This window comes from Scleropages formosus, chromosome 8 (assembly GCF_900964775.1).
Source record: "Scleropages formosus chromosome 8, fSclFor1.1, whole genome shotgun sequence".
In the NCBI taxonomy this organism is placed as follows: domain Eukaryota; kingdom Metazoa; phylum Chordata; class Actinopteri; order Osteoglossiformes; family Osteoglossidae; genus Scleropages; species Scleropages formosus.
In genome coordinates this window covers 15,809,929-15,833,809 of record NC_041813.1, presented here as the reverse complement: position 1 = coordinate 15,833,809, position 23,881 = coordinate 15,809,929, and the positions used below count along the sequence as shown (strand labels likewise).

The window sequence follows — 23,881 nt, the reverse complement described above, 5'->3', positions numbered from 1 at the left end:
ATTAACTCAGCAATAAGTGTATGGTTAAAAATATCCTCAGCAAACAACAAAAAGTCAATCTGACATAATTTAATAAATTAATCACAGTCCAGCAGCGATCCGTCATATTTATTACAATTTTGATCTTTGTTCTCCAGCAGCTGTGCGACCTAATTAAATTACCGTTTTTGATGCAGACTCCGTTTATTGCAAAGAAAGAGACGCGTTCCAGATTTGTTCACATGATGGCTGCGATGGCGATGCTTTCTTAGTATCTGACTTTGTCTAGTCTCCCAGGAGCTTCTTAGCAACTCAGCGATGCCATTTTCCTCATTGCTCAGTTACCAAGAGTGGCTTGATGCGCCCCCTGCGTTTACTGTGCCGAAGGCTCCTGCACTCGGGTTGCTATCAAAGGGAGATTGATTGATTTCCTCCGACGCGTGTCCCTTTAAGAGGCTGAGGTGGTCGGAGCTCCATGCCACACACTTTGGAGAAGAGATGTGGTAACGTGTCAGCTATGAAAAACCATCTTCGCGTTTACAGTTTATTAGTGAAATTACGGCACTATTACAGGCTTATGATCATGGGAGGATTAAGTTCAGCGAGTGGCTGCAATGCTAATGGAAATATCTAGTATAAATAAGTATTAAGATCAGCCAAAGCCCGTGAAACAAATGTGAAAGAAAATTTAATGTTTTATCTAATTTAAATAAAATTATGTTAAACCAGCCATTCATTCTTTTGCTTGTGTAGTTTGTACACAGATTCCTTTCATTCTCAGACTCAGAGAACCACGATTGCGCGTCTGCCTTGAACCTCCCCATGTTTCCATGAGTGCGGTTTGTTAAAATAGACATTTGATCATTTATAATCTCAACTGGAAGTCAAAATTCTGCTTGGGGCAATTTTATCATATGAGCTATTTACAGCAGTGGGGACGCTTTCCTGGTTCTCCCCCTGGTGGCCAAGACGAGACAGTGTTCTTATAAAGGAGGTGCAGTGGGAAGTTGAAATGATCCTTCTCAAGTTTTAAGTTTATTGTCATAGATACAAGTACCATGTACATGTATCATGAAAATCTTCCTGAATGCTTCTCCACAGACTATGGACAAAGACAATAGAAATACTGCACAAACAATGACAATGACAGTGAGTAGTGCAAAAGCAATGGCAAACATGTTTTTGGAATGTTCACCAAAAGCATTTAAGGCCTAAATTAAAATTGCCTTATACTATGCATTGCAACATATGTTTTTCTTTTTCAGGAAAATATTGCAATAAACCCCACATTTATCATGTTTAATATACAGAAGTACAGTAAAGCAGTAAAACATAGCAGTGACTATTTACAAAGCAGAAACACGGGGTATTTTCAATGCACGTGAGAAAACACAAAAAGGGTTGAAACATGAGCGATACTTTGGCCAAGGACTAGTTTTGCACCACCTGGACTAAGGTACACTTGTGTGTTTATATAGAACCTACTTCACTCCTTTTAATTTACAAATTTAAAATCCCACTGTTGAACTTTACACATCAAATTCCCAAATGCTGTTTTTCACGTAAAGTAAAAGAAGTATAAAATAGCATTACAATAACAGTATTAAATAGAATAACTGTAAAACTGCAATTAATCTTCAACCACGTATTGAAGAGTTCAGGCCATCTCAGCCCCATCCTTTTCCAGTGTCGTGTTGGAGTTTGCCTGAATTTTAAAGAAAGTATTTCCAAAAGAAACATTTGAAAAGTGAAGTTACACACTCCGATCTCCATCGTTCAACTACGTTCAGTCCTGGTCTTCTGTATCTGCTGTGCTTTTCTGTAAAGACTGATGGGCTCCATTACTAATCAAACATTGCATTGGTATACTATTTGGATTCACTGTGTGTTCTGAATGTCTTTTGGAAACAGAGTAATTCCCATACTGTCTTTTTCTTTTCATGAGGAAGAGGATGAAGGCAATTAGGAGAAACAAAATAGCTACTGGTATCACAGCAAAAATGGTATAATCTGAAAAAAAAGCAAAAATAAGGCAACAGTCAAATATTATATAGTGTTTTCTATTGTCACAATTATTGTGCTTTGTATCATTTCTATATACTATGATATTGGAAGAGTAATGTCTTTTCAAAAGCTGCACTGATTTTGAGAAATTGAACATTATCTATATAAATTAATCAAGATAAGTACTTTTTTATTACAATCACATTTTTTCAGCAAATTGTATCTTAAAATCATGCTTGACAGTACATCTTATACATGCAAATCAGTCACACTGCACAGCTCACTAGGTTATAATTGTCAGGCATAGTTTATACTGTACATTACTTATAATTCTTACTCAGACACTCCAAGTAGTTAAGTTACCAAATCATGTTTTCTGAGTCATGTAAATGTAAGTAACATGATCAGACCAGCAAACCTGCTCTGCATGTAATACCTTTTTTTACCACAGTAATGGAGACTGTCCTAGTGGTGCTCCCCAGGTAGTTACTGGCACTGCATGTGTAAACTCCAGAACTGTCTGCTGAAATGATGGAATTGTTTTTCTTAGGAGTGAGGAAATCCACATTCCCTGAAGGTGAGGTCCACTGGAAGAGAGGAGAGGGATTCCCCTGGACAGTGCAGTTCAGAGACACCATGCTTCCCTGGTCCACAATCACATTTTTATCCCCCTCGCTGATCACTGGTGGATCTGGGAAAAGAGAAATATTCATAGCAGGTGTATCCATATGAAACATCCGGTCAGGTGTGGATCAGCACAGACAGAACAGAGGAACAGCACACAATGTATTCATACTGCTATAAACTAGGGCTACCTAGGATTCAAACCCACAGTGACATAAAGATACCAAAATGTCAGAAATGGATCATGTATTTACACAAGGTCTTCATGGTCTAGACCAAAGTTTTGTCAGTTTTTGTTCAAGCAGAGTTCCAGCTTGCTCAGTCCTAATTGAGATTTTGACTGAAGACATGACAAAAATTCAAGTTATTTTCAAGCAAAAGTGCTGATGAGACCATACAGAGATCACAGAGACACTGCTGATACATTAAATACTCACAGTGCACAGGGAAACTGAGAGCTTCAGATTCCACTGCAGGAGGGGACCATTCTCTTTCGGATCCCAGCTGCAGCTCTGCCACACACTTATATTGAGCTCCATCATCTGTTCTATTAGGGGTGATCAGGAGGGTGGAGGACACATTCACAGGTGTCTTGGATTCTCCAGGATACAAGGTTATGTTCACTACCTCAGTGCCTTTGTACCACTTCACTGTGAGGTTCTGAACTGGAGCCACATTCTGGACCTCACACACCAGCCTGTATTGACGCCCCTCCACCAAAGGGCCAGTGTGGTTCTCAAACCTGATGGAGACACTATCTGGAGTGTCTGTGGAGGAAAGGAGAAGCCCTTTAATCAGTATTAACTGTTAGACTGGAACATCAGTGTTTACCAGATTAATAATACAGAGGTAAATCATGGTACATGCTGAAACTATTACTCCATAAAGGTAGGCATCTAGACCTATGGTAAAAAAAGAAAAGCTGTTGAGTTTGGGGAATTTTTCACTGTGGTCTTCAGTCTTATCCTTCTCAATGAGAAGTCAGAAATGCAGGAATTGCAGGAGGATGAAAAGCAGAAAAGAGAAAGAGAGAAAAAACACACTTGCTGTACACGGTGACTAACACTTTTTTCAAACACTGAGGAACTCCCTTAAAGTTTGCAAAGCACTGAGGGTTTATATCCCACACTGTCAGATTTTCAACAGTCCAGAGGAGAGACTGGACACCTGGCTGGTTTGGTACACGGTTTTGTTTAGCCACCCAGCCCATCCCCACGTGCTCTGTGAACACAGTGCAGTTCACTGACACTGGGTCTCCATATTTCACCACCACTGCAGGGGGGTCGATTTCAATGGGACAGTCATCAGCCTCCATTGAAACACACAGTAACAGTACAAAACTCAGCTGCAAATAAAACACACAGACATCATGTGACACATGTTCCCCTCATAACAGAAAGCACACTCATTCACTGCAAGAGGGTTGATGTCTACAGGACAAGAGACATGAGAACCTGCAAAAGAATTATTTTAGATAAAATTTTCAGGGATCACAGAGACACTTCATACATTAAATACTCACAGTCTACTTTGATACTGAAGGGCTCTGACTCCACTACAGGGATCCTCATTGTCATTATCAGAAAATCCCCATTATCATTAAGAGCTTACAACAGGAAAGAACAACAACTTAAAAGTTGTCTCATAGCTAATTATGAAATGTTTGTCATCTTCTTACTGACCATAGACACTCAGGAACATCAGACATAAGCTTTAAACACAGAGTAAGTGAGTTGAATAAAGGTAGTTTACATTTCTATTCTACTTGGATGCATTTTACTGGGAGCTACTGAATGCAGAAACACAAGTTGCTTGTAGAAATTAGACAGGCAAAGAAAGTCAGATTTTTATTTTTTTTATATGATGAAATCAAATTTTTACTTAACTCATTCGCCAGACTTTTCATACCAGATCCAGCTGTTGACTTTGGCATTTTAAAAGGAAAAATATTGTACTTTTTAACTGAGTGATCACCTTTTGGCAGTGCTGTTGTAGTCAATGAGTGGGAGCTTGGGGAATTCACAGTAACAGAGAATATCTTGGTGGCATTGCCCAGGTGGTTACTGGCAGTACATGTGTAAACTCCAGGACTGTCAGCTGAGACTTTGATTGCAATGGAGTTGTTTTTTACTGTGCTGTGATTTACATTCCCTGAAGGTGAGACCCACTGGACATGAGGAGAGGGATTTCCTTGGACTCTGCAAGACAGAAACACCATCTCTCCCTGGGCCATGGTCACATTTTCACCCCCCTTGCTGATCACAGGTGAATCTGGGAAAGGAGAAAAATTCACAGCAGGCGTATCATAAATGCAAGATACATTGGATTCATACTGGTATCACCTAGGTCCATGTAGAATTCAAACCCATGGTAACTGGCTGACTGCTTCCCATCTGCTTTCAAAATAGCCCTCATTTCACTGCTGTTAAAGAAACCCTCTTGGGAACCCTTCATTAGGATTTTGACTGAACACATTAGACAATTCAAGTTATGTTCAACCAAAAGTGCTGTTGAGAACTTACTGGGAACACAGAGGTGCTCGTGATATAGGTAGATGGAAATCAAGCAGTCTTACCCCACCGTACGAAGGTAATGTGCTCCTGAAAACCCTTTCATAACACAAGCATGTATTTACCGCTAGTTTCAATGGTAAAACAATTTTTGTGTTCCAAAGCCTGAGAAATGCCACCCATTTTACAGTGTTCTCCAGAGTTATTGACATCACTGGTAAAGGTGAGCAAAAGAAGAAATAAAAAAATTTTTTCATTGTTCATTAGCTGAGGGGATGCGGTGGCGCAGTGGGTTGGACCGCAGTCCTGCTCTTTGGTGGGTCTGGGGTTCGAGTCCTGCTTGAGGTGCCTTGCGATGGACTGGCGTCCCGTCCTGGGTGTGTCCCCTTCCCCCTCTGGCCTTACGCCCTGTGTTGCCGGGTAGGCTCCGGTTTCCCGTGACCCCGTGAGGGACAAGCGGTTCTGAAAGTGTGTGTGTGTGTATGTGTTCATTAGCTTGATCTTGCACTCACCTTGTAAGAGAAATCTCATCTTTCACTGAGGCAAAATTATTTTTAAAAAATTAAACATTTTTCTGAAAACACATGTTTCTGGAAACCAGTGTATCCTGAAATACCAGCAAATCCCCGTAAAATGAACATAGTTACATTTATTTAACTGATGCTTTTCTCCAAAGTGACTTACGATGTCAAGGTTGCAATTATTACAAGCTTACAATTATTAAACCATTTATACAGATGGGTAATCTTACTATAGCAATTTAGGGTAAGTACCTTGCTCAAGGGTACTGCAGCCAGAGGTGGGGATCATACCTGTGACCTTTGACTCCAGTAGCTCTAACCACTATGCTACCAGCTGTAAATATAGTTATTTCAATATTTAATATTAGTCAACAAAACACAACAATAGGATTTTTGCCTTCTTTAATTACGCTATAATACTTTATGGTCAGCTTGTGCTCATTCAGCTCTTTTGTAGTTGTTACATAACGTACATTAAAACGCTCACGAATAAACGTACATACAAATGATACTGAGCGTTTATGTACCATTACTGCAAAAACAGAATCGTAAAGGCAAAAGAAATGTATTAAAACAACACAAATGAATTTGCACATATCGAACAAACATGGTGTTACACAGCACCTGGGCTGTGCAACTGGACATGCACTCGATCCCATAAGTGTGTTGAGTTTGCAAGCTCTCCCTGGGTCTGCTTGGATTTCATTTACATCACATTTACTCATTTAGCTGACATTTTTCTTCAAAGCAACTGACAACACACACACACACACACACATTTTTGGAACCGCTTGTCCCATACAGGGTCACGGGGAACCGGAGCCTAACCCGGCAACTCAGGGCGTAAGGCTGGAGGGGGAGGGGACACAGCCAGGACGGGACGCCAGTCCGCCGCAAGGCACCCCAAGCAAGACTCGAACCGCAGACCCACCGGAGAGCAGGACTACAGTCCAACCCACTGCGCCACCGCACCCCCTAAACCGCTTGTCCCTTATGGGGTCACGGAGCCTACCCGGCAACACAGGACGTAAGGCCGGAGGGGGAGGGGACACACCTAGGACGGGACGCCAGTCCGTCACAAGGCACCCCAAGCAGGACTCGAACCCCAGACCCACCGGAGAGCAGGACTGCAGTCCAACCCACTGCACCACCGCACCCCCGCAACTGACAACAGTACAATTAATTTACTCACAACAATTTACCCATTTATACAATGTGGTAATTTTAGGGTAAATAGCTGCAGTGCCCTTAAGAAAAGTAGAGGTACGGCTTGAACCTACAAGCTTTGATGCAAAGGCAACAGCTGTAACCACTACACTATTAGGTACCCAAATTCTTCCTTAACACGCTTACTTCAGATGAACTGGTGACTATAAATGGTCTGTAGAGAGCGTGTGCATTTAAGCGTGCAAGTCTGTGTGTGTGTGTGTGTGTGTGTGTGTGTTACTTTGCTCTGTTGTATAGATGTGGGAAGACTGTAGAAAGTTTAGTGCTGTGCATCTAACACTTAAAGTCACCTTGGAGAGAGGTTGCAGAAAAATACTAGTTAGGCATTTTAAGTTGCACTGGGGAAAAGCATCTGCTAAATCAATAAATGTATTGTAAATGTCTCATGCTGCTCAACTGTTGGGAGGTGCATGAAATCCAAACTTGGTCCTTGTAAACAAAATGCATGGGGAGTTGGAGTAGGGGTATGATGCAAAAGTCCTTGTAAACCTGAATTCTCTTAACTCAAATGGGCACATCTCTGTAGCGAGTATAACCATACTCACAGTGCACTGTGATACTGAAAGCTTCAGATTCCACTGCAGGAGGGGACCATTCTCTTTCGGATCCCAGCTGCAGCTCTGCCACACACTTGTATTGAGCTCCATCATCTGTTCTATTAGGGGTGATCAGGAGGGTGGAGGACACATTCACAGGTGTCTTGGATTCTCCAGGATGCAAGGTTATGTTCACTACCTCAGTGCCTTTGTACCACTTCACTGTGAGGTTCTGAACTGGAGCCACATTCTGGACCTCACACACCAGCTTGTATTGATACCCCTCCACCAAAGGGCCAGTGTGGTTCTCAGACCTGATGGAGACACTATCTGGAGTGTCTGTGGAGGAAAGGAGAAGCCCTTTAATCAGTATTAACTGTTAGACTGGAACATCAGTGTTTACCAGATTAATAATACAGAGGTAAATCATGGAACATGCTGAAACTATTACTCCATAAAGGTAGGCATCTAGACCTATGGTAATAAAAGAAAAGCTGTTGAGTTTGGGGAATTTTTCACTGTGGTCTTCAGTCTTATCCTTCTCAATGAGAAGTCAGAAATGCAGGAATTGCAGGAGGATGAAAAGCAGAAAAGAGAAAGAGAGAAAAAACACACTTACTGTACACGGTGACTGACACTTTTCTCAAACACTGAGGAACTCCCTTAAAGTTTGCAAAGCACTGAGGGTTTATATCCCACACTGTCAGATTTTCAACAGTCCAGAGGAGAAACTGGACACCTGGCTGGTTTGGTACAGGGTTTTGTTTAGCCACCCAGCCCATCCCCACGTGCTCTGTGAACACAGTGCAGTTCACTGACACTGGGTCTCCATATTTCACCACCACTGCAGGGGGGTCGATTTTCATGGGACAGTCATCAGCCTCCACTGAAACACACAGTAACAGTACAAAACTCAGCCTCAAATAAAACACACAGACATCATGTGATGCATTCCTCTACATTATCATTCTACAGCAGGGGTGGACAATAATTTTGTACAGAGGGCCACATCAGAAATCTCCCAAGGCATCAGGGGATGAACACATGGAGATAGGAATGACATGCAATCTTGTGAGCTCTGTCATCAAAAAATATATTGTATATGGCACATAAATTTTTACTTACACCTGAATCTGGTTACTTAGTTTATTGCACCAAATGTGTGAAAGCTACTTTGTCATTAGGCTTTCAGTAACCCTGGTTTGCCACTTCGCAGTAGTTGTTCAAGGAAATACATTTTCTGTTTCTCCCAAATCTGAGTTTTCAAGTCCCACACACTTCAGCGCTTTGCCCAAGCTGAGCCAATGATCTGATAGGTGTGTGGTAGGACAGGTCTGTGTGTTCAGTCCTTCAGAAAAACAGCAAACTGCCTGTGGTTTAATGCCCTTAATGAAGTTACCTTGTTTTGTTACAACATCAACTATGTGGTTAAGTTTTAACACTGACAAAACACCTCCTGATGAATATAATGCAGTGCAAAAAAATATTATTTTCTGCTTTGGATTAATTTCAGACACTTTATCCTGCATCCGTTTCACAGACCCATATTTTCTTCCTGTCAAATTCGGACTTTCATCAGCTAAACCACTAGCTAATTTTCCCATTTTACTAAATGTTGTATGCATGTGAATGTGTCTCTCGCAGCCGTCGTGCCAGCGGCTGCAGAGGCGAGCTCCTCGGTTATTTCAAGGTTTTGCGTTACTCCTCGTATAAAGCTGAGAAGCTGGGCTGTGTCACACACATCGCAACTTTCGGGCCAAGGAAGGAGTAGTTAAGTGAAACTGTCCAAAGTGCTTTTCAGTTGCTGCTCCAGATACCCGCCTCATTACGATGAATCCGTCTCGAAAGCAATATTTTTTTTCAAACAACTCCTTGTCTGAGCAGTATTGCTGTTGAATACCCTGCACTCCGCATCAAACTTTCTCTTTTTGCCACAATAAGGTACAGGACTCAGGAGGCTAACAACATAGGCCTAGCTAGCTATCGCTCTTTCTTGCATACGTGAATGACAGAAGCGCAGCGGTGTAATTTTACGATGCTTTCACTGGTGCAATTGCATGTGCTATTGTATACACGTACATTTCAAAATAAAAGTCACAACTAATTTTAGGAAGAAACTAGTTTACAGGATTTCGTAATATGTTTAAAATTTTGGATAATTATTACATATTTAGTAGTTACTAATAACTATTAAATATATGCCTCGGCTCCTCCTGCAGTAGTACACACATTACTGAGGCTCATTTAAAATAACTATGAGTTAACTACTCATCAATAGTCACATACAATTACCTATGGCAATAAACAGGCTATGTGTCACACACAGAGTGGCCGGAGACAGGTGGTGAGTGTGGACTCAATTGCGGGTTGGTTTTATTTCTTTCTTCAAGTCCAAAGGGCTGGGCACAGGGACGGACTGGGAGTAAAAAACAGCCCTGGATTTTCCCCCAAATAGGCCCCACCACAACTACAAACACACACACACATTTTCAGAACCACTTGTCCCATACGGGGTCACAGGGAACCAGAGCCTACCCGGTAACACAGGGCGTAAGGCCAGGGGGGGAGGGGACACACCCAGGACAGGACGCCAGTCTGTCACAAGGCACCCCAAGCAGGACTCAAACCCCAGACCCACCGGAGAGCAGGACTGTGGTTCAACCCACTGCGCCACCGCACCCCCCAACTACAAACAGCCACTACTATCTCACAATATTATAGCAGTCGATGTATCGCATTTATGGCAAATAACATCACAAAATCCACGGTGACTGAAATAAATTTATTATTGTATGAACTAAAATGCTTGAAATCAACATAAAAAGAGCAGAACGCAAAAATGTATAATATGACATGTAATGATAAACATAAACCTAGAATCTAGAAACCTGAAACAACAGAACTATTCTACAATTTGAGTATTCATATGTCTGTTGTGTGTGTGTGTGTGTGTGTCCCTGAACAAGCAAATGAATACAGATAAGTTGATTTCAGATAAGTCTCAGTATAACATCTGTCACTTAATATTAAACCAATCCTAAATTACTTTTAGATTACTTATATATTCTTGTCACACTTTGAATGTTATGGAAAACAAACACATTGTTTTAGGTTTATTTTCAAACAAAATGGTTGTCTGCGTGATGTTATCTCCATCTTGGGGAGAATTATAGCCTATGCTTTGCTATAATTTCAACTGCAGATAACGTGAGAACACCTGATTGTGCAAACTGACACGTAGCACCATTAGAACTGTTAAATTCAGTTTGTTTTGATGTGAGTTCATGACCACTTCGTGGGCAATTTAAAACGGGATGAATGGGTGTGAATTTGGATATTGGCTGGGTTAGCCTACGTGCCACGATCAAAATAATATAGTTTTGGCGTCTACTGTTGCCGCGCAACGACAAAAGTCATGGTGCAGCCAAGCTGAGTGAGAGTGACCATGTGTGCACAAATTATTTGCAAACTCGCTCATTCTCATGTTAATCGGAGCAATCACCTTAGCTACTTCACACACACACACACACACACACACACACACATTTTCTGAACCGCTTGTCCCATACAGGGTCGCGGGAAACCAGAGCCTACCCGGCAACACAGGGCGTAAGGCCAGAGGGGGAGGGGACACACCCAGGACGGGACGCCAGTCCGTCGCAAGGCACCCCAAGAGGGACTCAAACCCCAGACCCACCGGAGAGCAGGACCCGGTCCAAACCACTGCGCCACCGCGCCCCCCTTAGCTACTTCATTTACTCTATTTTCTAACTCAGTAGCAATGTAACCCATTGTAGGATCGCTGCTGTCTCGTTATGAATGAATGGAATATTCACGTCAGACAATGCGGAGTGATAAATAGCAATGAACGTTATAAAATAAATAGCAGTGAATGTTCGGACTAGGGATGTCCTGGGATTTTACTATAGTGCTGTTCATATGCTACATGCTCTATAGTGAGAGAGGCAGGCAAAGGTAACCTGATGTAACTGTCCTGACAGGCGATTCACCAGAACCATTGGCTCAGGAGTAACTGCTGCTGTCTCTCCCTCATCAGGCTCAAGATTAGGGCTACTGCTGTTTGCAGTTGCACTGCTGCTGGCAACACTATTGTCAAACATCTCTATTATTTTTTTGCATTTTGTAGCGTCGGTCTCTAAGGACTTCACTTTTTTTCTTTTAGCTTCTCCCAACCGCCTTTATCTTTACGTTTTTTGCTTGCCATCATGAGCCCGCTCTCCTTTGCGTCAGTTTCGGTTTATTATAAGCAAAAAAGATTGCATTAGCGCCCCCTTTTGTCGGCTGTCAACGTCATTTAATCTGACCCTTTTTCTTTGATGATGAACCAGCCAGGCCGACGGCCTTCTGGACTTCTCCAGAAAGTCCAGATGGCCAGTCTGCCCCTGGCTGGGCACGATGAGGGCCAGAGACAGGCAAAGGTCGTATGAGTCTCAAACGTCAATTCACAGGCAAGTCTATACTCGGTGGTCGTGGAAAGCAGGTGAGGGTCGATAACCAGGAATACTAGGCAAGACCAAGACCAAGACTGCTGACACCACGAGGGCTGCAAGAATCCATGTTGTCATTCGGCTACGGAGCTCCTTATATCCTGGGTCTTCACTGATTGGTCGCAAGTGTTGGAGATCTGCTTGTTCCCGGGGGTGTGACCCTATGTATGTATGGTCCTGTTTATTGTTAATAATACACTTTTCAGATATTCTTATTTCAGGAGGTTGGTTAGAGTATTTTGAACCTTGTATGTTTCCTATTGCCAGACTGAAGGGGTGTAGTGGTTCGGTGGAGCGGCGGCACAGCGGGTTTGACCGGTGCCTTAGGGTAGGGTGGCTCTGGGGTTCGAGTCCTGCTTGGGCTGTGCGGTAGCTCTATACTTCTCCCTGCATTTACCTCCCCTGATGTGCGGCGGAAGGACCTGACAACCCACCTCTGTCCCTCCCTTTACTTGCCTCAAAAACCATGCAGGTGGTTGCTATGGCTCTGGTTTGACTTGGCACCGTCCATGCACCACTGTTGACTAAATGGCTTATTGGAGAGATTGTATATTGCCATCAATGAAATGGATCTATTGTGTTCTTTAACCGGAAAAAAAAACTTAAGAAATAAAGCCTCTCTTAATTGCATCATGTGGAAAATCATCACTAGTTAGCTTACCTCATAAAAACTATACAAATTCAATGTTTTCTACCTCCATTTTTGTTGGGACACCTCTCCTTATAAAACTCTTTGAGTAAATTAGATAGTGATTGAGGGTTACGTTTTAACTATTAACTATTAAGAAAGTCCTGGTAACTTGTTAGTAATTATTGAATAGTTACCACCTTGTTTTTCAAGAACTAATCATGATGTGGAACAGTATACTAGGTGAAAATCTTGGTAACTCGTTAGTATTACTGAATAGTTACCACATCGTTCTTCAGGAACTACTCATGAGCTAAGAGTTTATCTAGCAATGACTTACCAAAGAGTTCTGTATGTATCTACTCTTTTCTCTGCACTGGTATCCCATAGCTGCCCAGTCAAATTACAGACCCTGGTTATCACCTACAAATGCATCAGTAGAACTGCTTCCAGCTATTTACAAGACTTGATGAACCACTACACCCAAACCAGACCCCTCCGCTTATCTACTTCTGCCTGCTTGGTGGTCCCGCGCACGAAAGGTAAAGCACAGAGGTTCTCAGTTCTGGCTCCGTTGTGGTGGAATAACCGCCCCCTGTCACTCAGAAATGCTGAAACTCTGTCCACATTTAAAAAGGGTCTGAAAACTCACCTCTTCCAGTCTCACTTCCCCCATGATCTCTTAAGCTCATGTAAGTAAGGTGTAAATGTACATGCACCGTAACTGTTTGATTATACCCAGATAAGCCTTTACACAGTCGATACTCCTGTAGTATTGTACGTAAATGTTTGTGTATCTTAAAAAAATTGTCGGAAGGTGATCAGGAAGCGTCTATTCTGAATCTTATGCAGCTACTCGTATGATGAACATTGGAGCATATAGGGGAAAGAAACTAACTTTACTTAAGAATCACACATCTGCAGCTATGTCTCTTTTTCCTAATGCACAAATTGTATCCTCTGAGATGACGTAGGTCGCTTTGGAGAAAAGCATCTGCTAAATGAATAAATGTAATATGGTTCACACCTGGTGCATTGTTGTTAAAAAAAAACTGAAATTGTAATAAAAAATATATAGGTTCTCAGCAGCATATTTAACAAATCTAAATAAATATCCCAAATCAGGACAATGCTTGTAGTGTTTGTCCCTTTGCAATATGGATGTCTTCCTATATGCCTCTTCTGTTAGAAAGCCAAATTTTCAAGGTGAACTGAGCCGTTTTTTCGGCTAATGTCATTTTTGCATTCATTCACTTTCACTTCTTCACAATTCTGAATACAAATGTGGAAGGAAAGAGACAGTTGGGACATAGAAACTGTCAACAGCTGTTATCTTTATCAACAAAAAGCACTAACAACAGCACTTTATCAGCTGTTCAGATCTTACTTCCTACCTGTAAAATACTTCTGTCAATGATAAATCCATTGATTTTTTTTTTTACCATTGTGTTTTTTTACATCGGCATGCTGTATATATAATAATACAATATTAATGACTAATAGTATATGTAGCAAGCTGGGGCGGCCCATGGAGGGGGCGGAGATGGGGGCAAAGCAGCCACAGCTGGGGTTGATTTCACTCCCTATTTCTTCCCCGGTGCCCAGCAGTAGAAAGAAGAGACCGAGGAGGAGAATGAGATAGAGGCGAACCCGAACCCGATCCCTGAGACAACGCCCGCATCCCGACCAACCCGACTCTGCCAGCCCCCCTGACCAGCACGAAGCCTCTCCCTACCTGTTCCCTGGTCCCCCTTTCCCGTTTCCTTCCTTCTCCCCTGTCTAAGGGCAAATAAAAGCCCACTGCAACAGGCAACGGCATCTCCTGTCTCCTGCCTCGTCTCTTACAGTATACTATTACTACTATTACACTACTATACGGAATACTGTTCATTGTACATATTAACCTCAGTGTACTTAACGGGAGTAAAATAATGCATGTATTATGCTTCTACTGGTTTGAAAATGCGTACACCAGAATCTGTAAGTATTTCAGTGTGGCAAAGAACCAGCAGATACACCCTTTTGTGTGTTTTTTTTTACCTCAAAATGCAGTAGTGTGACCACGTCTCTAAGTCCACCCAAAATTCACACCCTGCATTCTGCACAACATTTTCTCACAATAACAAGTCTCTTAGTGTTTACTCTGTCATGCAGATGGGAATGAAATGGAAATGAATATGCCCGGATGCTGCTTTAAATTTGCCTGATGCAGTTTGGCGCTTAATTGTGAACCAGTCACGCTACTTACTGTGGCATTTGGGATTGTGGGTGGTATCAGCAATAAAGTTTATGTTGAGCTCCTTCAGTATACCCAGGCCTCTGACCTGTGCTTAGCTAACAATGCTAAACATATTAACCCTTTCCAATCAGTTATTACTGTTGTCAACATTATGTTAATTTTCTATCTGAACAGCACACTATGGCTTCCTGATCTAATGTCATAGTCATACACCTTCATCCTGTCATGCCCTCAACCGCATGCCCGACAGCTGCAGTTATGGGTGCATGCTGCTGTATGACCAAAAATAACTAGCTTAGTAGTATTTTTTCATTGCTGAATCAATTCAGCTTTAGTCTTTGCTCAAAGGCATTGGAATTTTTCTCCTGGTGGAAATTGACACACCCTGTTTTAGTTATAAGGCTATCTTTGCTACAGAGGCAATTCAGTTTAAGCTTAAGTAATTTGAGATTCCTAACTACTATCATTCTTGAGCTGTCAGAAGACAGTTTCTTAAAAAAAAATCAAGATCAATAGATTGACACTGAATATGTTAACCCTGTGCCAGTTGTCCAGAGTTCAGTTCTCTACTGTACTGTACATAAATCTTTAAAAATCCTTAAAAATTCAAGATGGAAGCTAACAGAAATCTTAATCTCTGGAATATATCCATTTGGGGTCTGAAAGCTGCTAACTCCCTCTCTCCTGTAACGATAGCTACTTTGGTGCAGGATAAACAGGTTTCCAATACGTGGCTTTACAGCCACTAGTGAGAGACAGTCTTCGTGTCTGAGTTCCACACATAAATGAGTTGAACAACATGGATTTGCAAACTCACCACCTGCGACGGTAAGAAGCATGACAAAGCCCAGCAATTTCTTAAATTTCATCCCGTCTCACTGCGCTGAGGACTGATGGTTCGGAGCTGGGTCCAGTTCTACTGAATAGACGGCAAGTGCTCTCACTCTTCACTACGTTGTTGAACAGCAAAGAAACGTTGACGAACGGAAGGAGAAAAAGAGGAAACCACAACCATGAAGAAAATGAAACAGATCTGAGAGCAATGTAACAAGGGAGGTCAGCAGTAAAATATGCTTCAGCATTTATCCCCTCCCTGCCACCATATCCGAGAACAATGTGAGTGTACAACAGAAGCCGTGTGGACTAACAAACAACTTCTATTGATACAAAAAGAAAGACATCTGTTGCGCTCTTTTTGTTTGCAGTAGCTTGCAGCCATTTTGCTTTATTAGAAAGCTCCCACTTCAGGCTTCTGGCCTTTGTTGGAGTTTGTAGTGGAACAGAGCTAGGCGTATGGCTTAAATAGGTTTTCAAATTAACATTTGATTCACTGACTCTTGTAGTAAAATACTGAAAAATGGCCTGTACTGGAATAAATGGAGGAGCACGTCTCATATCTAGGTTGCATTCGGGGTCAGGCAGGCCAACGAGTTATTCATTAATACTGAGCTATTACTTTACAGTACAACTGGCATTCTGACATATTATCACAGTACTTCTCAGTAAAGGCGGGTTGCTGATTACACTAAGTCCTAAGTATCTTCAGTGCCCAAGTTCAAATCACATTCCTGCAAGCTGAAGGGCGTGTAACTCCCTCTCTAGAAAGAAACATACACTGTCTGAATTGCTTGTCCCATACAGGGTCGTGAGGAGCCAGAGTCTGGCTTGCCAACTCAGGGCATAAGGTTGGAGGGGGAGGGGACACACCCAGGATAGGACACCAGGCCATCACAAGCCACCCAAGTGGGACTCGAACCCCAGACCCACCGGAGAGCAGGACCTGGTCCAACCCACTGCACCACTGTGCCACCACTCCCCCCTACAAAACATATTCAGAACAGTCAAATTTATAGATACAGCGCAAGTTAGAAGTGCAAGTACACCATAGCAACCTCAGCAATACCTGTATAGGATGAACAGCACAGAAGAGTGAAAGCAAAGAAAGCCTGTCATGGATCTCTGGGAATTGTGGTGGAACAGTTGAAAATACATGGTACCGCTTATCCTGATCAAAACTGTTTACCAAGTGTGTTATGAAAACAAACTAGTTTGAAGTGCCAACATTTTCAACTAGTATAATTAATGGAAAAAAAACAAATAGACACATATTTACATGTACTATATAGTTTTTTTTATTATAGTGTTTTATTTAATTACATTAACACAAACAAAAAAAGAACTCTGAGGTTACCATGGCATATCACCACACTTGACAAAACACAGTGGTGAGTAGTCTTGGTTCAAAGGTTGGATATGTCTGGAACACAATATCTGTAGCCCTGACTGAGTTTGTTTTAACAATTCACTCTATTCAATAGAACAAGACATGGTTGGCTTCTTTGTATATGAAGTCACCCACCTTCAGGGCACTGGGGATCAAATTTCTGTAACATACTTACAGTGTTAGAAAAAAAATATATCTTGTGGGCTTACTAAACAAATCAGTGTTCACATTACATTGCTTTTAAGTGTGTTTTCTGACTATCATAAATTCCAGAGGAGTCTTTGTGCATCTTTAGAATGTTGCAGCCTCACCCTGATGCCAGACTGTGTCTCCAGACTGTTTCCATCACCATGGCAATGTTCTTTCCCAAACCCAGCTCTGTCCATCTCCATGGTGACAGGAGCTCTCCTTCCACCTTGATACTTCTCCCTCCCCAGCCAAGCTCTGTGGTCCTGGCACAAACTGTTAGATGGGTTTAATCATCATGGTGACCTTTTTCAATGAGTAGGAGCCTCCGTGGAATTCAGCCCAGTAGACCCCGTCCTGGTAGCGGCTACGGTAGTGACCTCCCCTGTACCACACTCCATTGAGGTTGGAATGGGCACACATGTGGTACCACCAGCCCCCCTTCTGATAATGAGCACAGTTACCTGTCCAAGACACAGGGAAGCTGTTACTGTCACACTCACCTGTACAGGGAAGAGTGCAGGAGAGACCTTCTTATGAGAATAAGTATTTGTATGTGTGTCAGAGCAAAGAGTGTGACTGGCAGTGTGAGTGTGTGTGTGTGAAAGACAGAGACAGAGATACTGTGACTGGCAGTTAGGTGTACCTGTGTAGGCATCTCGGTCTCGATCCAGTGTGGTGAAAGCCTTGTTGTTGTGCCAGGAGAGAGAGTCACCAGCATTACCGTTATATTCTCCCAGGCGCAAACGGTATGAGTCGCTCTCCGGCTCCAAGTGGAAGTGGTTGTATTCTGCAAACACCTGGCGGCTCTGCCAATCTTCCAGCATCACCCGCAGGCGGTAGTCTGCTTGTGCAGTCAGCCAGTACATATGTTCGAGGCCCAGCCAATATTCTCCGTTGAGGTTGCCAAAACCTTGCTAGAGAGGACAAGATGCACATTACCACACAAATTACCTTACATCCACCTGCTGCTCTTTCATCTGTTGCTGTAAATGCAGTTTTCTGCAGTCTTTCCTTTGTTTTTCTATTTGCTTGAATTCAGTTTTTTTTAATATAATTTTCTTCTTATCAAGGGGACACAGATTGTTGCAAACACTGAAGTCCTGCAGGTCTACACCCACTTAACTTTCTAGTTTATTTTTTAAACAGCTAATGCAGTACCTGTTAAATGATTGATTACATTTGCTATAATTTTTTTTCATAATTTACAATCATTTGTGTCATTGACTTAAGTTGTCTTTTACTTTCCTTTTTGGCCAAGTAGTTCTTGCACCACTTTGAGCGGTGTTTGGAACTACTGTCCCACTGGAGCTTGAGGGCCTTGAGAGCATTGGAGTTGTAACTCCAGTGGAACTGTGTGCCACCAAAGTTTTCTATGATATCCATGCTAGTTGAGACTACCATAGACTTCATAAAGATCATTAAATCTGTCACCAGAAATGCTACCCTCCATGTTGGAAAGTGGGAACCACACAGGCATAGCTTGTCCTCTACCCCTCTACATTTTACAAATACTCAGTAGTTGGACCCAAATATTTTACACTTTGACTCATAAGTCCATAAGACTCAAACATCCAGTTTCTGTGTTTTTTGACCAGGCAAATCTGGCTTCATGTATGAGTAACCAAACTTTTGACTGGCAGTTAACAACTAAACTGTTTCTGTTTAAAATACAGTCTCAAACTTTTTAACAATTTAAAACCATATAAGAATGTTAAATGAACTTTCAAAGAAGATCACACTTACAGTCATTTAACTGATGCTTACAATATTAAAGTACTTACAACAATTTACCCATTTATACAGCTGGATAACATTATTGGCACAATTTAGGATGAGTACCTTGCTCAAAGATACTACAGCTGGAGGCAGGACATGATCCTGCAATCTTTGGGTTCAAAAGGCAGCAGTTGTAACCAGTATACTACCAGCTGCCCCTAAACATGCACTATAAAAGCGCTGAAAGCAGAAAATGTTGCCGCTAACAAACTGTGAGCGCTAACTTTGTACTGCTCCCAGGTTCTGAAGAAGTTGACGGATCCATCCAACCGTCTCTGAATGACAGTCCAGCCACCCTGGGCACGGTCCTGTTCACACCAAGCCTGCAGTAGATGGTTTGTGTTGCGTGGGCGGAGCAGGTAAATCCCACTGGTGTGTCCCCCTGAGTCCAAAACATGTTGACAGTCCCACCACGGTCCTGTGGGGTAGGGTGGATGCACAACACAATGTGTGAGGAATATGCTTGGTTACTGGTAACTATATTCTTGTTTTGTAAATCAATTTTTGTTACTTGTTTTTTACTGACTATAGTGTGCTAGATAACTGACTATGTCATGGTTTTTGGGTAAATTGTCTTTGGTATGGGTTGCTGCGTAGTGGTTCCTAGCTGCCATGTCCTGCGTGTGGAATCTGAGGAATTTAGGTTGATAGGCATGTGTTGGGGGATGAAGTGCCTTTGGAGGTCAGAGGTCATCAGAGTCAGGCTCAGAGTTCCCTCAGCAACCTTATCTGCTATCTGTTTCACAGGTTGAGAGATGTCCCTCAACCTCAGCAACGCAGATCACACACAGCTTGTCAGCTTGCTGAAGAAAATACTGAGTTAGGATTTAGAGCAGCGGTAGTAAACCATGGTCCTGAAAGGCAACAGTCCATTTTAATTAGATTTGATTTACCAAAAAAATTATTTAGACAAGAGTTAAGAGCATACAGTATGACCCTCTAGAGCCTGGTATGGTGGCTCTGGCTTAGACTGTGCACTATGGTGAATTTAGTACCGCTTTAACTTCTTCAGCTGGAATCAAACCTAATTCTAGATGGAGAAACTTCAGCTGATCCTGGTCATTCTTTTCATGTGAAATACACTGGTATTGCTCCTGTATACCTCATCCTATCCCACAATACTATCTTCATTTTCATAATGCTCCTTTAGCAGGTGATAGAGTTCCACATCTAGAAGGAAAATAACTTCTTAGGTACGTATTGGTGATTTTCCTCCAACTCTTCAATTCATCAGGCTAGGCTATTTTGTCAGTGTTTAGGCATTCCTAAGCAGAAGCAGTTTCTAAAACAAGGTCAGTGACATTCTAAGTGTGTCTGGTTTTACTCTGTGTAGTGAGATAACACCTTCTCCCCCTCACACACACATACACACGCAGAGCTGTTGCGAAAATGTGGAATGGGCTATGAGGAAGGTCCCCTACCCGGACTTTTAGTTACAGGGAAGCTGATCAACGGTTGCTCAGTGGCTGGGCTAAATACAGTGCTGCCTGGTTCCACCCTGAAGACAGTGGCACTTTGATCCCTCTGGACATCACTGTCAGCCTCTCCGGTCTCCACACTAGCATTTTGGGCCCTTTGGGGCTCTGTGTAGATGGGTAATGAGACCCCCTGCCACACACAGACACACACAAATACAGACAACACAGAGACAAGTACAGAGCTGATTATATCAACATCACAGCTACTATTAAAATGTTTACTATACAAGTCATTGCCATGGTTGCTACATATGTGGTAATGATTAATTCACTCTTGTCAACCACCTTAAAGAAACACACACACTGAACCGCTCGTCCCATACAGGGTCGCAGGGAGCCGGAGCCTAACCCAGCAATGCAGGGCATAAGGCTGGAGGGGACACACCCAGGACGGGATGCTAGTCCATCGCAAGGCACCCCAAGCGAGACTTGAACCCCAAACCCACCGGAGAGCAGGACCCAGTCTAATTCACTGCGCCACTGTGCCCCCCTCTTAAAGAAACCTTTCCTGTAAATTATTTTTATGGTTACCTCGGCCATCAGTTCAGTTTGGTGGCACCCCAATGACAATAAAAAATGGCAAAACATCAGTTTGTTGATGTTTTGATGAGTTTTTCCTACATAGTTATACAGATTTAGGATGTCATTTGATGTCAGGATGCAGTTTACCTCACTTTTTTTTGCTTTATTTTAGGTGGAATTACAAAAAAAAAATCATCATAAAGGGCCCTATTCTCATGAGCAGTGACTGATGGAAGATCAATAAAAGGTTAATTATATAAGTAATAAAAATGCCTGAATACCTGCTGTGGCAGGCCTGTGTTTTTCACCTGGCACTGCTTCTCCAGCCTGGTGATCAGCTCACTCTGATTGGTCACTTTAGAATTGAGCATCTCATACTTCCTCTCCAGTTCATTGTAACTGGCAGAGACCTGCAGCACCTGGGGCCATAGAGAGGGCAATAATGAAGGAGATTGGCAACAGGCTGACTGTGAAGGGGTCATGGATTGGCTTAAGGGAATGGAGATGGAGAAGGAAACATCACACAGGAATATCAAGGGGACAAAAAAAGGTAAGGAAGTTGAAGAGAAATACAATTTCCTCCATAGGATAATTATGAAGTGATCCCCATGTGATCCCACAAGGTACCTGTGCAGTGGTGTTGAGCAGCAAGCTCTCCAGTTGCTGTTGTTCCAGTGTCAGGTCCTTGCTCTGGAGGACCTGCTGCAACAGCTGGGCATACGTCTGAGTTAAGCGCGCATTCAGGCCACTGCTCTCTGCTCGCAATGCACGCACCTCCTCCACTAGGCCATTGTCCCTTCCCAGAAGCGCTCGCAGTTCTTCCAACTGCCCCTTTTGGCGCCTCATCTCTGCCCACAGGGCTGCCACCTCAGACAGGTTGGCCTTGCTTGCAGCTGTGCGTGATGTCACGCACACAGCCCCTGTTAGCTGCTGGGGAACAACGAAGGTGTAGGAGCAGCGGCTGGCCTTTGGCTCTGATGAGTGGGACATCTGCTCCTGACAACTCTGCCCCTGCTGACCCCCCACCTTAACGTTCCCCTTTCTGTCTGCTCCAGCTTGGCCAAGGAGAACCGTCAACAGCAGAAGTAGCAAAGTCCACCAAGTCTCCATTGGGGTCTCTGTGCACAATACAGTATAAAACAACTTATTCTTATGTAGCACTATATGCTGAAAGCAGACTCAGGGTACTTTCGAACATTACAGATGACACAAATGACAAATCAAAAACAAATGACAATGCTTGCTCCCACACCAGTCTCTCTGATGGGTTTCTCTTTGTAGTTCCAGTCTAACCCAAATGTTTAAACTTACACATAGCCTATTGCAGGAATAATAAAAATACAAATTGTGCCACACAACAAAATCTGTTGGAAGACCAGATGTATCCACATGTTTACTCTGGCTAATGCAAGGAGAAAGTACCCTGATCAAGAACTCTGTCTGGCAGGGGTAAATTAGTGGGTTAACATCATGAGGTCCACGGTCAAGGATAATACACATACCCAACCTTCGAACTACTGTCAGTATTGTAACCTTCACTATTGACACAGACCCTGTCACAAAATCACAGCTTTCACAGAGGCCACGGACATATTGCTCAAAGGGGGCTGGAAATAGCATAATGATTAAAAGCTGTCACCTTCTACTCAAAGGACCCAGGTTTGAATACCCACTCCAGTTTAGCTGTGAATTGCTCCTATAAAAATGAAGATGTTTAAATGGATAAATAACTTTAAGGAGCTGAACATTAAATAGCTTTGGAGAAAAGTATCACATACACAAACACAATATCTACAACCGCTTGTCCCAAGCGGGGTCACAGCAAACTGGAGCCTAACCGGGCAATAGAGGGTGCAGGGATGGAGGGGGAGGGGACACACCCTGGACAGGACTCCAGTCCATCACAAGGCACCCCAAGCAGGACTCAAGCCCCAGACCCGCACACAGAGGGCTCGAGCCAAACCCGCCGCACCACCACACCCCCTGCCCCTCCACGTATCAAATACATAAATGTAAATACACAGATTTTGGATAACTAAGTACAGCTAAAGTCTTCATTTAAATTGAGATAATCAATAAATAAATCACTTAAGAATATTGTCATCTCCTAATCTCAGTTCATCAATGCAACAGTCAGTCAGTACAACCTGGTCCATGTCACTCCTTTAATAAACCTCAGCATTTGTTTTGCTCTGCACACTCATGAATCAAATGTAGGATTCAGTGCAGTGGAATACATGGCTCTGTTACTCAAGTTGATTTTCTTCACAGATGAACAGGAAAAGATTGCCAAGATCCAAAATACAAAACTGAATTAGAGACGTAAGATTGAAGAGAGAAAGAGATTACTTCATGCATGTTCTCACTCTAAAAAATGTCCTCATCCTTAGGCAATGAGTTGAAAACAGCAAAACAATACCTTTGTTATGAAGGCAGTAAAGCAATGAGCGGCTCAGTTTGGACCAAATATCCCAGCGTTCTGTAGTCTCCGTCCTCCTGTAGCTCACCGTTGTAAGAGAACTCACAGCTCAGGTTTCAAACCAACTTTCATGCAGATCTGCCCTGCTGAACGTGAGGAAGTGGTCAACACTGGCAGCCTTTTTCCCACCAAACTGATACCCTCATGTGCAGTATAGAGAGCTCTGCTCTCTAGAAAAGAAAGAGCAGTACAGTTACAACTGTAATGAGTCCGGTGGTCTCGATCTTTCTCTGTGGCTGAACTCAGCCAGTCCTGCAAGCAGTGGGACAGTGAAGGGGTCTGAGTCACACAGCTTTGAAAGCAGTAAGACTTCCCTCTTCAGTCCCCCCAAACCTTCCTCTTAGAGGATCTGTAAACAAAGAGAGGTTTAATTACACACTGCCTGTAATGACCCCCTCCTCCCTGTTGAAATGCCTCAATCTGACCCTCCCTACATC

At 42.8% G+C, this 23,881-nt stretch overlaps 2 protein-coding genes across 2 annotated transcripts; both read right to left on the bottom strand.

The window, feature by feature from the left end:
- Positions 1-1,320: 1,320 nt before the first annotated feature.
- LOC108935731 (hemicentin-1) lies at positions 1,321-15,774 on the bottom strand. Its single transcript, XM_029253943.1, has 7 exons — positions 15,594-15,774; positions 8,021-8,287; positions 7,411-7,740; positions 4,582-4,878; positions 3,045-3,374; positions 2,420-2,674; positions 1,321-1,989 (listed from the first exon to the last, which is right to left on the bottom strand). The coding sequence occupies exons 1-7, from the start codon at positions 15,643-15,645 to the stop codon at positions 1,766-1,768; spliced, it is 1,755 nt and encodes a 584-aa protein (XP_029109776.1). The 5' UTR covers positions 15,646-15,774; the 3' UTR covers positions 1,321-1,765.
- A 1,265-nt stretch (positions 15,775-17,039) lies between these two features.
- Positions 17,040-23,755, bottom strand: angptl6 (angiopoietin-like 6). Its single transcript, XM_018754686.1, has 7 exons — positions 23,385-23,755; positions 21,593-22,083; positions 21,247-21,384; positions 20,387-20,573; positions 19,190-19,383; positions 17,833-18,103; positions 17,040-17,650 (listed from the first exon to the last, which is right to left on the bottom strand). Exons 2-7 carry the CDS (start codon positions 22,073-22,075, stop codon positions 17,466-17,468), a joined length of 1,458 nt encoding a protein of 485 aa, XP_018610202.1. The 5' UTR covers positions 22,076-22,083; positions 23,385-23,755; the 3' UTR covers positions 17,040-17,465.
- Between the last annotated feature and the right edge of the window lie 126 nt (positions 23,756-23,881).